The 16,384-nt window shown below is 49.8% G+C and overlaps 1 protein-coding gene and 1 pseudogene across 2 annotated transcripts; one reads left to right on the top strand and one right to left on the bottom strand.

Moving 5' to 3' along the window:
- Window positions 1-607: 607 nt before the first annotated feature.
- Window positions 608-1,047, top strand: LOC118541511 (nucleoside diphosphate kinase A pseudogene; annotated as a pseudogene).
- Window positions 1,048-8,094: 7,047 nt separating this feature from the next.
- BATF2 (basic leucine zipper ATF-like transcription factor 2) lies at window positions 8,095-14,651 on the bottom strand. 2 transcript variants are annotated; one of them, XM_036101171.2, is made up of 3 exons: window positions 14,373-14,651; window positions 12,981-13,082; window positions 8,095-9,741 (listed from the first exon to the last, which is right to left on the bottom strand). In XM_036101171.2, the coding sequence occupies exons 1-3, from the start codon at window positions 14,409-14,411 to the stop codon at window positions 9,058-9,060; spliced, it is 825 nt and encodes a 274-aa protein (XP_035957064.2). In that variant the 5' UTR covers window positions 14,412-14,651; the 3' UTR covers window positions 8,095-9,057. The 2 variants fall into 2 exon arrangements, with proteins under 2 accessions (XP_035957064.2, XP_035957063.2); XM_036101170.2 differs by having other exon boundaries at window positions 8,095-9,744; window positions 14,373-14,649.
- Between the last annotated feature and the right edge of the window lie 1,733 nt (window positions 14,652-16,384).

Below are 16,384 nucleotides of genomic sequence, written 5' to 3'. Positions count from 1 at the left end.
CCTGGGTGTGACCTGTGAAGAAGCCTGGGATATAGCACAGCTCTTCCTAATAGGTTCAGAAAGGTGTCTTGTCCCCTTTAAGGGCCGCTGCTTCCTGGGCCTCTGCAGCTCCCCATCTCCCTCTCCCAGGGTGGGAAGGAACTGCTTAATTAACAGCTCCACTTCCTGTAGCACCTGGGGCTCCCCCTCCCCTGAGCCCCTACCACCTCCCTTTGGGCTTCCCAGGTCAATTACCAGAGCCAGGTGATGGTCCTCAGCCCTCGGCTGGGGGAGGCTGAAGGCCAGAGACTGGCCTGGTGGGGCCACAGGGAAAACTGACTGGTACAGAGGGGCAGCCCTGGGGGTAGAGCAAGGGAAACTATCATTTGATTGGCCGGTTTTCTCTCCTTCTTTGAGTGTTGGGTGTCTGGGTTCTCTGCAAGGCTGTGAAACCCTGTGACTACCCAAGCGGGAGCCTTGTAGAGCTCAGGGATGCAATGTGTTGGGCTAGGTCTGCTCAAAGAGGCCTTAGAATCCTTCTGGGCTCCTCCAGTGCCGGGCAGCACTGCCGGCAGCCCCAGATGGAGTTGCAACCCGAGCAGCTGGTGGGCTGTCTATCCCCAGGTCCATGGCCAACAGTGAACACACCTTCATTGCCTCAAGCCTGATGGGATCCAGTGCAGCCTCTTGGGAGAGATCATCAAGCGTTTTGAGCAAAAGGGATTCCTCCTCATTGCTATGAAATTAATTCAGGCTTCAGAAGACCTTCTCAAGGAACACTACATTGACCTGAAGGACCGACCTTTCTTTGCTGGCGTGGTGAAGTACTTGCAATCAGGGCCTGTGGTTGCCATGGCCTGGGAGGGGCTGAATGTGGTGAAGACAGGCCAAGTGATGCTCTGGGAGACCAACCCTTCATACTCCAAGCCTGGGACCATCCATGGGGACTTTTGCATCCAAGTTGTCAGGAACATTACCCATGGCAGCGATTCCATATAGAGTGCAGAGAAGGAGATTGGCTTGTGATTTTGGCCTGAAGAGCTGGTGGATTAGAAGAGCTGTGCTCAGAACTGGATCTATGAGCAACAAGAGAGCAGACCTCAGTGCTTTGCCCATTCCATTCCCTCTCCCTCTCATGGGCAGGGGGCCAGGTTCTAGCAAATCCAGTTATTTTTGAGAACTTCCGTATAATCTGGAGGGGAACTGGGAGCGCTCTCTGTTCAGTATTATGTGCTACCATCAGATTAAAATGTTTCATTCCTCCCACCCCCCCCCCCAAAAAAAGAATCCTTCTGAGCTCAGCTTAGACCTTGGAGGCCTTTGTGAATTTAGTAAAGAGAGTTGATTTCGGCTGGTGGTGTCTGCCATAGGACAGAAGCAGAGAACCCCAGCAAGGAGGTGAGAGAAACTCTGGAGAGACCCCTTTAGAAGAATGATCCTTGGAAAGGCTTTGTGTTTGGACATAACTGGGAGCCTTTAGAGGCTCAAGTGTGTCAAGGATCCTCCAAAGAACATGATCTAGACACTAGGTCCCAGGCCCAGCCCAGGGAGTCACATTGCCAGGAGGCCAGGGGCCCTCTGCATTTGTACCAAGGATTCCAAGTGGTTTTTGTCTAAATTCAAAAATATATATCATGAAAATCTTCAAATATATATAAAAGTTATACACCTACCTCCCTAGACTATCATTCTGATTCAACTCTACTTGCTTCATCACATACCCATTCATCTACCCATCCTTCTTGCCATCCATCAATCCATTATTTTTGAGAATTTCAAAGAAGTTGCAGACATCAGTATGCTTCCTGTAAATACTGCAGCATGTACTTCATTAAATAGGAATCATATTGATTTATGAACTTTTTCTTTTGAGATAAAATTTACATGAAATGAAATGCCTAAATCTCAAGTGTACATTTGCTACGTTTTAATAAATATGTATACCTGTGTAACCCAAATCCCTATCAAGATATGGAACATTGCCAACACACCAGAAACTTCCCTCAAACCCCTTCCCAGTCAATCCCTGTCCTTGCTCCCACCACCACCACCACCCCCCCCAGAGGTTACCACTATCCTAAATTTTATCCATCATAGATTATTTGCTTGTTTTAAAACTTTATATAAATGAAAGCATATAGTGTATACTATTTTGGGTAAAGCTTCTTCAACTCAGTGTAATGTTTTTGAGATTTATCCATATTGGTGCAGTTTGTTCCTTGTGATCACTGAATAATATTCTATTGTGTGAATGTACTGCAGTTTATTTATCCATTTTTCCAATTGATGAGCATAACTATTACAGCGATTGTGTTGTAGAGTAGTTAATGACATAGGAAATGCCTATGCTATTCTTTTTTTTTAATGCCTATGCTGTTCTATTAAGAAAAAAATTTCAGGATACGAAATTTATATACAATATGACCCTAACTGTGTGAAGAAAATAATTCATAGGAAATATGCTAAAATGTTAACAGCGAGCTTTGCTATGCTCTAAAAACTTTTTTATTAATTAATTTTATTTTATTTATTTTTATAAATAATTATAGATTCACAAGAAGTTGCAAAGGCAGTACAAAGAAGTCCTATACACTTCATCCATTGTCCTCAATGGTTACATCTTACATGACCTAGTACAATATTAAAACCAGAAAAATGTCATTGCTATAAAGTGTGTGTATAGTTCAGAATCATTTTATGAGGTGTGTAAATTTATGTAATCACCACATGCAAGATACAGAATTGTTCCATCACCTCTAAGATGCAACCCTTTATAGCCACACCCATCTCCTCCCCGACCATCCCTAACCCTTTGCAACCACTAATCTGTGCTCCATCTCTATAATTTCATTATTTTGAGAATGTTCCATAAGTGGAATCATGCAGTATGTGGCCTTGTGAGATTGGCTTTTTTCATTCAGCATAATGCCCTTGAGACCCATCAAAGTTGTTAAGTGTTATCTGTAGTTCATTCCTTTTTATTGCTGAGTAATATTCAATGGTATGGATAATGCCCCTCCCCCCCCCCCCACTTTTCAAAGTTCCTACTGAGCATGAAATGTTTTAATTTTTAGGAAAAAAGAAAAGTACTGATGGGAGGGGGCAATGCATAGAGAAGCAGTTCATGACTTCAAGGAAATGTTGTGTTGAATTAAATAAGAGAATTTTAGGCTTGGGATGCCCTTGGCAGTCACCTAGGTAAGTTTTTTATTTTGCAGGAGTCCTCCTTGCAATATCCTGACAGGTAGTTGTACAGCCTCTGTGTGGATATTCCTAGTAACAGGGAACTCACTATCAAATAAAGCATTAAATCGATAACAAAATATGCCTTTCTTCCTAGAGCCTGGGCATGACTGAGAGATCTCTGTCACAGGTTATCTTTGCCCTACCTAGGTCTCTTCCCTGTCTCCCCTAACCAGGTAAACATAAGCCCAAGACAGTGAGCAAAGCCTGCAGAGCCTGAGCAAGCCATTGGGTATGCTAGATCCAGGAATGGACTCTCCAGGGAGATTTCAGTATTCACTCGCTTAGAAAAACAAGAGGCTGCAGACCTTTTAAAATAGAATGAAATTCTGCATGAGCACACACAGAGATACCCACAGTCCCCTAGGAATAGTCTCCTTTCTGCATTGTAGGATGCCCCCAAAAGGCACTGAACCACTAGTCCAAGAGCAAAGGTCTCAGATTCTCACCTGCTTCCAATCCTTGGTAGCTGACCTAAGATCACTTGCTTTTCCTTCGGCTTTCCTTGAGAGCAGACTCTGACCTGTCCATGGTTCTGATTGCTAATGTATTTCACTGGAAGGCAAGGTGAGGGTTCTTTCATTCGTTCCTTCATGATAACTAACATTTATTGAGTACTTACTATGTGCCAGAGACTGTGATATGCTCCTTACATTTAGCCTCTTTTTATTGAAGTCTACCAGACATAATGAAGAAGAGCACAGATCATACACATACAGCTTAGTGAAGTTTCATACAGTGAATTCATTTCATACAGTGAACCAAAACAAAGATCAAGACGTAGAACATTATCAGCACCCAAGAAGGCCTTTCATCTCCCCTTCCAAGTGCTATCCTCCAAATGTAACCACTGCCTTGACTCTTAACAGCATAGATTACTTTTTTTCCTACTTTTGAACTTTATATAAATGGATCATACAGATTGTCTTCTCTTTGGGGTCTGGCTTCTATAGCCCAACATTATGTTTGTGAGGTTTATTCGTATTGTTCTAGACAGTTGTAGTTTATTCACCCTTGTAGCATTACCTTGTGTAAAACATTCCGCAATTTATTCATTCTACTGCTGATGGGGCATTTGAGTTGTTTCCAGTTTTCTGAAATATCGCTGATGGAAACATTCTTGCTCATATCTTTAGGTGAACATATGCTTTTCCATAATATATAAGATATTATATATACATGTATATATGAATATGTATACACATACACACATATACAGTGAGTGGTAAATGTGGTACATTTTTCAATTCCCATTTTTCAGACGACAAATGGAGGCTTGAAGACGTTGAGCCAGGAAGTAGTGGAGCTGGGACATGAATCCTATCCCATCTGGCATTGGAGCTCAAGTTCTCTAACCATCATGCTTTACTGCCTCCCAATGCATGGGCCATTTAACAGTATTCATGACGTTGGGGCACCTGACTGTAGAACATGCGACCCTTGATCTTGGGGCTGTGGGTGTGAGCCCCACATAAGGTGTAGAGATTACTTAAAAATAAAATCTTTAAAAAAGAAAAAAGTACTCATGACGTGCCGGCCTGGTTGCTGCCATTGAGGGAGACAAAAAGATAGGAAGGCACAATCACACAAGGAAGAAAATGATAGATGGGTGGATAAGGAGTCTGAGGAAAAGGGGGTCATTTTTATCTTGGAAGATCATAGGAGGCTTCCTAGAGGGAAAAAAAAAAAAAACATCTAAAGAGAAAAGACAGGGGCAGATTCTGGGCATGCCAGGGTGATGAGGGAAGGAGTGCCAGGCTGAGAGAGTGGGGGCAGAAGAAAAGGAAGTCCTCATAGAGTCACAGCTACAAGGGCCCTCAGAGGTCACCTTGTCCAGTCCCCATTGTCTACTCATCCATTTTTACATTGCTGGCTTCCAAATTTATATACCCAGTCTTGAACATTACCCTGATCTCTAAACTCCTTTTTATTTAGTTGGATGACAAATAGGCATCTCAAATTAACATTGCCAAGAGAGGGCTCCCGATCTTGTCCCCACACAATCCAAACTGCTCCTCTTCCAGTCTTTCTTGTTCTTTGGAACTACCAGCAACCAACTACTCAGGCGCCCTCCCACAGCATCATCCTTCCTTCCTCCCTTTCCCTACATCCAATCCATGAGCATGTCCCATCAGCTATATCTACAAAGCCTACTCTGAATGTGATCTCTCCTTATGACCTCCCCACTACCACCCTGGTTATGATTACCATCATCACTCACCTGGATGACTACAACAGCCTCCTCCCTGTTTTCCCTGCTTCCATGCTCCTTTGGAAGGCCACAGGGAGAAGCCTTCTTTGCCTCTTCCAGCTTCTGGTGGTTCCAGATGTTCCTTGGCTTGGGGCTTCCTAACTTCAATCTCTACCTCCGTCTCCACATGGCCTTCTCCTCTGCACCTTATCTTCCTATTATTGGTGACCTCCTCTTATTGGTCATTAAATTTCGGGTCCACTTGGATAATCCACAATGATCTCATCTTAAGATCCTTAACTTAATTACATCTGCAAAGATCCTTTTTCCAAATAAGGTCACATTCATAGGTTCTGGGTGGACATATCTTTTAAGGAGCCATCATTCAACTGAGTACAGAGGTGAATCTCAGAAGCTAAAAGAGTTTAAATTGAGTTTAAACTTTAGTCCTCCAGTGAGTGATTATTTTTCAAACCATAGAAGACTCTTGGCCTGCACATACTTGCTATCTCAGCACTGACTGTCCATGCATCACTTCAAAGGTCATTCTGAGGAGGGAGTGTCTGCATTGTGTTTGCTGCAAGGCTAACTTGGGGCTATGAGTCTAGCCAGGGACCTTGCCGCAACCCCAAACCCACCAGATCATTGCTGGGGGTATTGTCATTGCTACTAAGGGGGCCAAAACAGTTTCCTTCTGAAAAATGACCTCCCCGAAGAGAGCTAGCTACCTGCTATGCTGGTGACAAAAGGAAAAAGAAGGGATCCAAGAAAGTGCTGGTTCTGATCGAGGATGGTAGGCTGCCTCTCTGATGGATGATCCCCAATAATCTCCCCACCTAGTTTTTTTTTTTTAAAGATTTTATTTATTTATTTGAGACAGAGAGAATGAGAGAGAGAGAGCACATGAGAGGGGGGAGGGTCAGAGGGAGAAGCAGGCTCCCTGCCGAGCAGGGAGCCCGATGCGGGACTCCATCTAGGGACTCCAGGATCATGACCTGAGCCGAAGGCAGTCGCTTAACCAACTGAGCCACCCAGGCGCCCTCCCCACCTAGTTTTTACGCCCTTATGTAATCCCCTCCCCTCAAGCATGGGCTGGGGATACAATATAGTAAAATTGTCAGGATGTTATTTCTAAAATTTCCATGGCTTCTGTATTGCTCACCTTTTCTCACTCTCCAGCTTTCTTGCTCTGAGGGAAGCCAGCTCCCATGTCAAGCAGCCCTGTGGGGAGGCCCGTGTGGCAAGGAACTAATCTCTCCAGCCAACAGCCTACAAGAACCTGAGGTCCTTGGTCCAGGGGCCCTCAAGGAACTGAAGCCTGCCAACAGCCTTGTGAGGAAGCTCGGAAGTGGACCTTCTGAGGCCCGCAGACAGCCTATGTGTGAGCTTGGAAGCTGATCTCCCTGCCCCAGATGACCTCTCTGATGATGCACCCCTGGCCAACACTTTGATTGGAGCCTGTGGAAGACCTGGAGCCAGATGCCCCCCCCCAGGCTGTGCCCAGATTCTTGCCCCACAAAAACTGTGAGATGATAAAACATTTGTCAATTAAGCCACTACGTTTTGGAGTAATTAGTTGTGCAGTGATAGATACACTCAGATCTAAATTCCTAGGATATATTCAACTATGTGGAAGCCTCATGCTATAACAGTAGCTGTGTTTACAAATTTGAGGATTCACAGATATTAGCTCATATCCCTTCTCAAGAATCCTACAACATCTCCTCCTACTCCTTTTCTTTTTCTATTTTTAAATAAACATATCAAACTATAGTGACAGTTACACATTCTATTTTTTTCTGCCCCATGTGTTGTGAGCATTTCCCCATCTCATTAACTATTCTTCAAAGCATTCTTTATTCCTCGCACCTCTTCAGCAGCCCATTATAGGAGTGCGCCAATGTTAATTTAATCCCTCCCCTCTCTTATGTTTTGAGCTCAAGGTAGGGTTTTAACTCCTTGGGTCACATCTATGAGTACATGCCGGCCCCTTCAAGCAGGGCTTATGGGACGAGTATGGGGTAGGGGGAAGGCAAGATCGTCTGTGTTTAAGTGCTCCTGATGTTGCATCAAGTCTGTGCCACTTCCTGGTTATGTGTCCTTGGGCTGGTTACTTAACACTCCCAGGCCTCAGTTTCCCCTTCTGAACAGTGGGAATAATATCCATACCTACCTCACAGAGTTATTGAAGGATATTAGAGGCATAACCTGGAGTTAACCCAAGTAAAACACAGCACAGTATCTGACTATATTTAGGGTATATGGACACAAGTCAGACCACAATATCCTCACAAACACACACCCTGCTCCTCGTTGAGTCCTGGTCCATGGTGCATTATATCACCTCTTGTTCCAGACTCCAGCTGGCCTCCAATCAAAAGCACCTTGGCTTTCCTCCCACCAGTCTGCTCTCCATGAACCTGTGGTGACCCCGGCTCTGGCACCATCCACAATCCTGCAACCATCACACCAGGTCTAGCTGTGTGGCCCTGGGCAAGTTCAGCCTGTCTCTGGGTCTCAGCTTCCTCATTTGTGATATGAAGAGGGGATTAGATTGGGAGGTCCATGATGGATTGCCCACCTCTAAACTTTAGACTATTACCTCTTTTTTCAAAGGCCCTTCAGTTTCAACCATGCCGAGTACAATCAGAGCTTTAAAGAACGGGCCAACGCAAAAAGAATTGGAAAACATTTTAATTTATTTACCATAACATGTGTGCCGAGACTTGTGCTCAGCATCCTGGAGTGTGTTAAATACTAGCATAGTGTCTGTTTACATGTGTGTGAAAATCTGGGTGAAGAATTGGGGTTTCTCATCTCGGGCCCCTTACAGAGCTTGTCCTGAGTCTGAGTGAGAACCCACACACACACACACCCCCCAACCCCTACCCCAGTAGATACTGCAGCTGAGCTCCTGCCTGGGAGAGGCAGGGAGCCATTTGGGAATAGCCTGGGGAGCTGACCCTGGAGAATCTCCCAGAGGTCTTGGTATGGCTATGGGTGCCCCTCCTGCAGAAATCCCTGGGGGGACGGTTCCAGGCTTCTCCCCAACTCCAGCCCACAGGTTCAGTTCCTTGGCACTGAAAACACTGCTAGGGAAGAAAGAGTCCACTTCCGGGCTCCTGCTTGGCCTCTCCCTATCCAGGCTTGGACTCTGGACTAGCCCCAGCTAGGGTGAGGTTTCAGGAACTGCAGGGCTCTGTCACAAACCAGAAGAAAGAGCTCCTTCCCATTCCCAGCACATAAACCTCACACCAGCCCCCAGTTTCTAGGACTTCAGCTCCTAGGGTGCCCGGGCCAGGATCCCACCAGGAGAAGGAGGAACAGATGGTGGTGTTTCAGGTCCCCAAAAAGGCTGTGTGACCTTGGGCATGTCACATGGCTTCTCTGGCCTCTGTCTCCTTATCTAAAAAAGTGGTGTGATCATCTGGATTTTGCAGAATGACCATGAAGTTGAAATAAGATAATGGCGGTGAGAGGGCCTGGCAGTGCTGGGCAGCAGTGATGACGTTCTCTTCCTGGTGAAATGCTGGGCCAGCTGGTCAGCCAAGAAAGGCAATTCCAATGGTAAAGGAGGAGCTGCCTGTGTGCTGAGGCTGCTACTTCAGCCCAAGGAAGGGGCTAGCTCGGCTCCCAGGGATGGGTTAGAAGTGGACTTGAGCAGAGGAGAGCAGGGGGAAAGCCAAGAGTGGGAGGGGGCTGGAATCCACACCCAGCCCTTGCTGATCTGCTGCGGATAACGCCGCAGGCTTGTGCTCCCCACCCTGCAGGCAGGCCAGCCCCAGAGCAGTTGGGAGGCTGTCAGGTGAGGACCCCAGCTTCCCTCTGGTGGGGTGCCCCATCACAAGGGGCTGTAGAGGGGTGGGTTGGGCTGGGGGACCGGGCAGGAGGGTGTCGAGCTTGGAGGAAGGCCTTGGCAGGCTGGAGCCAGTGGGCGAGGCTGACTGGACAGGGCTGGGGGACAGTTGGGCAGGAGGTGCAGTGACCTGGGTGGAGTCAAGGGACAGAGAAGGCAGAGGGGACAGGGGGAGGCCAGGCGAACTATGAGGCTGTGGATCTGGAGAGAGCCGGTGAGCCGAGGGAGAAGAGACTGAGGTCTGAAACAGGCCCCGCTGCTCCCGGCAGCCATGTTGTCCATGGAGCATGGAGTCCGGGGGCCGCTCGGTCTGGCCCCAGCAGCCAGGGGTCACTGGAGCCAACCAGGTGGCAGAGTCCATGAGGCACAGGCGCTCGTGCGCATGCAGGGTCCGGCTCCACCACAGCAGCTCGGCCTGCAGGGCCTGGATCTCCTTCCGCAGCACGTGGTTGTGTTTCTCCAGGGTCTCGTGCTGCTGGGGGCAGAAGCAGATGGGTGGGGGAGGGGATGTCAGCCAGCATGAGTCCTGTACCCCGTCCCTAGCGTCCTTCACTTAGAGGGAAAGGTGTATTGCCATCCAAATGTCTCAGCGAGGGCCCCTTGGCTCCTCTCTGGCCGGCTCTCCACAACCACCCAGCCCCTCTTGCCCATTCCACTCCTACTGGGGCTCAGATTGGCCTGCTCTCCATCCTCACCACCGGTCCCCTGGGCCAGCTGGTCTCCACCAGCCGGCCACCTCCACTCACTTGAGAACTCCACCAGCGTCCTGACTGGGGCGCCCCTGAAACCACCCTGTTCTCTTGGCCCAGAGGAACAGTTTGGCAATTACGGGATCAACTGTACATTCAAGTTCAAGTCCTTTAAAGGCTCCCACACCTCCCTGTGCACCGTGGCCCCAGCTCACACCTCCAGCTTTATCTCTCTGAGATATCTAACTTCTCCTGCTCCCCTTAACTTCCTGTCCCTCCAGTGGACTCTGCTTCCTCACCACATTTCCTGTCTCCTCTGCCTGCACACTCTTCCAGTACCTCCTCCCCTGGGCTAATCCTGACGTGGACTTCTTTTTTTTTTTTTTTTTTTTTTAAAGATTTTATTTATTTGGCAGAGAGAGAGACAGCCAGAGAGAGAACACAGGCAGGGAGAGCAGGAGAGGGAGAAGCAGGCTTCCTGCAGAGCAGGGAGCCTGATGCGGGGCTTGATCCCAGGACCATGGGATCATGACCTGAGCCGAAGGCAGATGCTTAACCATCTGAGCCACCCAGGCACCCCTTGACGTGGACTTCTCCTGACAGCTTGGAGGTCATTCTGTCTCGCACACTTCTAGGCTGCTCCATGCCCCTGTCAGATCTCCCTAGTGCCCAGAACTGACTCACAGAGGCACTGTGGGAGGAGCCCCGAGTAGTGTTTCAGAGGGTGGCAGCACCGGAATGTTCTATTCGGCACCCCCGAATCAGCATCTGGTAAGTTCTGTTCTGCTGGACTCTGGGTTCTGAGAACCCGCTGATAGTGTGCAGTTCTAAACGACCCTTTATAGTGACAGCAATGAAAGACCTTTCTTTCCACAGCTCCTAAGGCTGAGTGACTTCCTCTTGTTCCCTCCCCTACCATACCTCTTTTGTGGACAATTTTTATTTATCTTTTCTTTATTTTCTTTTTTTCATTGATTTGAAAGAGAGACAGAGACTGCGTGAGCGGGGGAGGGGCAGAGACAGAAGCTCAAGCTGACTCCTTGCTGAGCACAGGGCCCTACTGGCCCCACACGGGCTCCACTTGGGGCTCCATCTCATGACCCATGAGATCATGACCTGAGCTGAAACCAAGAACCGGACGCTTAACCCACTGAGCCACCCAGGCGCCCCTTTTGTGGACAGTTTTTCAAAGGAGAAGCCACAAGGATGTTTTACATAAAAATGTTGCTGAGAGCATGAACTCAAAATGCTAACAGGCCTCAAAACCACTAGCAGCCCTACTTCCAGGCTGGTCTCTGCATGTGGAATGATATTTTTAAAACATGGCATTAGGTCACCTCTCACCTAAATTTTCCACAGGCTTCAATTCACCTCCAGAAACTGAGTCATTTGCTGGTTCACTCCTTCGTTCCCTCGCCATCTCTAGGCCGCTCACGTGTTACCTCCTCAGGGGAGGCTTCCCCAGTTAGGTTTCCGTCACCCCACCCTCCCCGCTCCCTTGCTTCTGCCCTGCTGTATTTGGCCCCACAGCGCTTATCACCAGCTGACATCCCCAATCCCCCACGGATAATTTATTTGTCTGTCTGGCTCCCCCATGAAAATATGAGCCCTGGAGAGTGCGGGGTAGGTTTTGGTCTGCTTGTTCGCAGCTGTATTGCCGATGCTGAGAACTGTACCTGTCACATGGGAGACACTCAATGGGCCTTTTTAGGAGGAGTGAACACATGAATGCATGAAGTCTCCACCCTGCCAGGCGGGCACCATCCTGGGCCTCACTCACACACGCCCACGCCAGCACTATTTCATCTGCCAGCATGCCTTTTCCTACCTTCATCCGTTTGGAAAACTCCTATGCATCCTTCAAGACCAGCTCAGACTCCATCTCCATTATCACCCTGATGCCACTACCCGTGTGTTGTCCCCACTTTGTGCTCCTAGAGCACTTTATTCTGATTCCATCATCTGTTCCACAGGGCACGACTGAGTTCCTTCTATTTGTCGGGCACTGCTCCAGGTGATGGGGAAACAGCAGAGGACAAAATAGTTCCCTGCCTTCATGGTGCTTCTAGTCTGGTGAGGGAGATGAGCAATAGACCTCAAATATGTAAGTTCAGGGCTAACAAGAAGAATAGAGCAGAGTACAGGTAGCCGGCTCTTTAGATCATGTGGTTTAGAAAGGCCCTTCGGAGGAGGTGACATTTAAACCAAACCACCGGAAAGAAGTGAGGATCTAGCCGGACTGTGGTCTGAGGCTAGAGGGAACAGTCTCTGCAGAGCCCCTGGGCTGGATGTGCGTGGCCATTGAAGGAACAGGGAGAACAGGGTGTGGGGTGTTAGGGGAGGAGACAGCATAGGGCCTTTGGCAGGCAGGGCTGTAGAATTTCACTCTGCACTATAAGAACTAAGGTGTAAGCATTTTTTCCAAGGGCCAGGTCCTGAGCCCAGCTCTGAATCCTTTCCCTGGGATGGAACCGGTGATGTCCTTTCTCTCTGCCACAGAGGAAGAAGAAAAGCTCCAAGGGTCAGCTTACCATCCAAGGTCAAGTTACCATCCAAGGTTAAGAGGCAAGTACAGTGGAGCCCTCCCCAACCCCACTGGGCTCCTTTGCCTCCTTTAGTCGCCACAAGGGTCCTGCCAGTGGGCAGGGATTATGGTCCCCGTTTTTGGATGAGGACAGTGAAGCTCAGCGAAGGAAGTGACTTGTAGCTATGAGTGCCATGGCTGGGACTCTAAAGCAGCCCATCTTAACCCTGAACGAGTTTCTCATAGGGTGCTTGTCTCCTCTCCCTAGATCCGGGGCGCCTCAAGGGCAGGGCTGGGCCACGGACACACCTTTGTGTCCCCAGAGCCCAGCGCAGGTCTGGCACAGTTTATACTCAGCACCTCTCTCAAGCTCAGGCGACGTGGAAACACACACAGCAGTGGAGGGAGAGCCGCTCACAGGCGTGGAGATAGGGATGGAGGAGAGGTGGCCAGACCAGGAAAGTGGAGTCAGGGTAGGGAAGGGAAGGCATCCCCCACCTGGTGCAGGGCGTCCGCCTTGTCCGTGTGCTTCTGCCGGCTGCGCTGGGCGGCTGCGCGGTTCTTCTGCTTCTTCTTCAGCCTCTGATGCTCCTCGGGGTCCTGCAGGGTGTGAGGCAGAGGGCTCAGGGGTCCCGGCAGGGGCTTGCACCCTCTGTCCAGGCCATCTGTAAAGCCACACTCTCCCCGATCCAATTCCCCGAGGGTCTCCTGTCTCCTAGAGGCCCCACACACGGCATTGCTCACAGGTACACCTTGTTGGAACACCTGCCTCACCCACACGGCCTGCTTACAGCTCACAGTGGGGGAGGACGGACGGAGAAGCCCAAAGCCTCCGCTGGAATGCAGACAGAACGGACTTCACGCCTGCACTCTGCTTAGCAGCCATCCGGCTCCGGGCAAATCGCTCCCTGCTGGAGCCCAGCTGCCTCATCCGCACAAGGGCCACAAAGCAGGCATGAGCTTCATCAGCAAGGGCAGGGCCAGGGTCCGATTCAGCTCCGTGAGCCCAGGCCCAGCCCAGGCCCGAAGCTGATATTCAGTGACTCAACAGATTTTTATTGAGGACCTACTGTGTGCCAGGCACCGAGTGAGGGGGACAAAACAGCAAATCAAGCAGGCAAAAATCCCAGCCCTCAAGTTGCTGACATTCTGTGTGGCAGCAACCTGGAAGGAATGCATGAGTGGACCCAGAGCTTCCCAGCAGTGCCCCTCCCCCTCCCCGGGACCCCACATTAGGGGGTCTGTGAAACTTAGACAAAATATTTAACCCCAATGCCCCACGTTTTGGAAGGTCGGGCAAGAGAGAATGTTGGAGACCCCACAGCCCAAATCCCCCTTCCCCTAGGTCACTCTGGGAGTGTGTTCTGACTGTAGGGAGCTCAGACAGGACCCAAGACCCTGCCCTCCTTGGCTGAGAACTCCATGTTGCTCAGTTGATGGTCATAAGAGGTCCATCGCAGGTTCTGGGAGGGCGAAGAGACTGGAGCCTGGGGGAAAGACCTGCACTTGACAGAAGGAGGTAGGCTTCTGGTACTTGGGTCCTGGGACAGGAGCAGGAACTCCAAGGGGAGCCACGCCAGAGAATTTGGGGAGGGAAGAGAATGCTCCCATAAGGGCAATGAGGGGAAGGTGGGTGAGGAGACAGCACTATTCAGAAGCCACGTTCTAAAACGGGAGCCTGGCTCTGCACTATGAAAGCAGGAAAGCCCTCACTTCAATCACCTGGGGAAACTGAAGCCCAGAGAGGGGATATGTGGATCCCATGGTCGCACCGCCTGTAAGTACAGAGCTGGGACTAGAAGCTCTGACCGTGTCCCTCCCTGCCTGGGAACTGGGGCCGCTTGGCCATATTCCCCTTCTCATCCCCTGTCCCTGGTTCCCTGTACTCACCGTCCTGGTCAGCAGCCCACTGCCCCCACAGAGGTGCATGGCTTAGGCAGGGGGCGGGCAGAGGCTCAGTTCGGGTGTCCCTCTGTCACTGTGACCTCCCAGTGCCCTCTGGGGGCCCAAGGAAGTGGCAGCTCTTTAAATCCCCGGTGACCACTCCGCCCCCAGCAAACCAAGTTTCAGTTTCTTCTAAAGCCACTGGCTGCTCAGAATCCCTGGCTCGGGTTGGCTCACGTGGCTGGAATTTCCTAACACGAACTGGCCTTCCGGTTGGGTCCCTTTTCTGGAAGGAGAGCGATGACAACGGAGGGTGGCCAGAGGAGGGGACACCAAAAGTCTGTTATTGGGGGAGGGTTCTGGGGGAGGGAGGGCAGGCAGCCAGGCACAGAGCCAAGAGGCGAAGCCAATGGGGAGCCAAGGGCTCATGTGGGACACGGGAGAGCCTCTGGGAGCTGGAACTGCTGGCGTCCAGGTTTGCCGCCCACCTCTGGCCCGTGGGAGCTGCGCAGCTTTGAGAACGTGATTCATCCTCTCTGAGTCTTAGTTTCCTCATCTCTAATGGGTGTAGGGGGATGGGACAAGTAGCTACTCACAGCTTCACGGAGGAACCAAGCAAGATAATACAACCACCCCCAAACCCTCGGAGACCAATGTTGAGGCAAGTGTGCAAAAATAAGCAATGGCCCTTAAATAGGAGAACAGATGGATAAATTACTGTGTTTTCATTCAACAGACCACGCAGAAGTAGAGAGAGCGGTGTCTAGCAGTTAGGAGAACAGCCTCCAAGCTATGTGACTTGGGGACATAATTTCACCTTTCTGGGGAGCCTGGGGGGGCTCAGCTGATTAAGTGTCTGCCTCAGGACATGATCTCGGGGTCCTGGGATCGAGCCCCACGTCGGGCTCCTTGCTCAGCGGGGAGCCTGCTTCTCCCTCTCCCTCTGCTGCTCCCCCTGCTTGTGCTCTCTCGCTCGCTCTCTCTCTCAAATAAAAAAATACAATCTTCAAAAAAAATAATTTCACCTTTCTGTGCCTTTGTTTTCAAATCTATAAAGGGGGGATAAAAATAATTCTGTCAGGAATGTGAAATGAGGTGAGGCGGGCAGGGCACCCGCAACCATGCCTGGTACAGAGGAAGAGTTCGACAAATACTTGCAACTCTGATCTGCTGGGCGATTCAGAGCTGCACTGAGCATCGTGCCTGAGAGTCCGACACGTCCGGTTGTTTGAAAATCACAAGCTGCAACAAGATCCGAACAACACCATTTCTGTAAGGTTGAATCATATGGGTACGCAAATATGTAATAAAAGTATAAAAATGTGCATGGGAATGAGAAACACGAAATTCAGAATGTGGTGGCGTGGGTGACCGACACACAGGGATTTCAGCGTCTGTGGTGTTCTGTGGCTTAAACACTCTGATAATATTATTACCTACATGTTGGCGTATACCTGTTTCCTTTTTTTTTTTTAAGATTTTTTTTTTTTTTTTGTCAGAGAGAGAGAGAGAGGCAGACAGAAGGAGTAGCAGGTGTCCCACTGAGCAAGGATCCCGATGCAGGACTCGACCCCCGAATTTGGCATCATGACCCGAGCTGAAGGCAGACGCTTAACCGACTGAGCCACCCAGGCGTTCCTGAAGTGTTTCCTAATAAATACTTCTATTAAAGACTTAGCAAACCCAGAAGCCTCAGGCAAACCTGCACGGTTGTTGTATCTCTAAGGGAGACCGTGCAAGGAAGGGACATCTGTCTGGGGACAGAGGAGCCAGGAACCCCGGTCCGAGAACAGCATAGCAACTGATGTGCGGTGCCCAGGGTCCCGTGGTCTGCTGACTAGAGCACCTCGGATTGTATGTGAGTCCTGAGGGCTCAAGGCTGATGGTGTGGGACCACAGGAATGGCAAATAGTGTAGATGGGATCTTCTGATAGGTAATGGTGTCCTGCAGTGCGGTGTTGAGGGGTTCACAGCTGCCTCGGAGCTTCTTAGAAAAGAGCAGGGCAGATGAGTCGCAG

The sequence above is a fragment of the Halichoerus grypus genome, chromosome 11, assembly GCF_964656455.1.
Source record: "Halichoerus grypus chromosome 11, mHalGry1.hap1.1, whole genome shotgun sequence".
Taxonomy (NCBI): Eukaryota; Metazoa; Chordata; class Mammalia; order Carnivora; family Phocidae; genus Halichoerus; species Halichoerus grypus.
The sequence above is the reverse complement of the archived record's forward strand: the minus strand, read 5'-3'. Positions and strand labels throughout refer to the sequence as shown.

Coding starts and splice junctions, on each gene's coding strand:
- BATF2 (XM_036101170.2), bottom strand. CDS start 14,411: ATGCACCTCTGTGGGGGCAGTGGGCTGCTGACCAGGACG. Junction 13,083..14,372: donor GTGGGCTGCTGACCAGGACG/GTGAGTACAGGG, acceptor CACACCCTGCAG/GACCCCGAGGAGCATCAGAG. Junction 9,745..12,980: donor AGGCGGACGCCCTGCACCAG/GTGGGGGATGCC, acceptor TTCTGCCCCCAG/CAGCACGAGACCCTGGAGAA.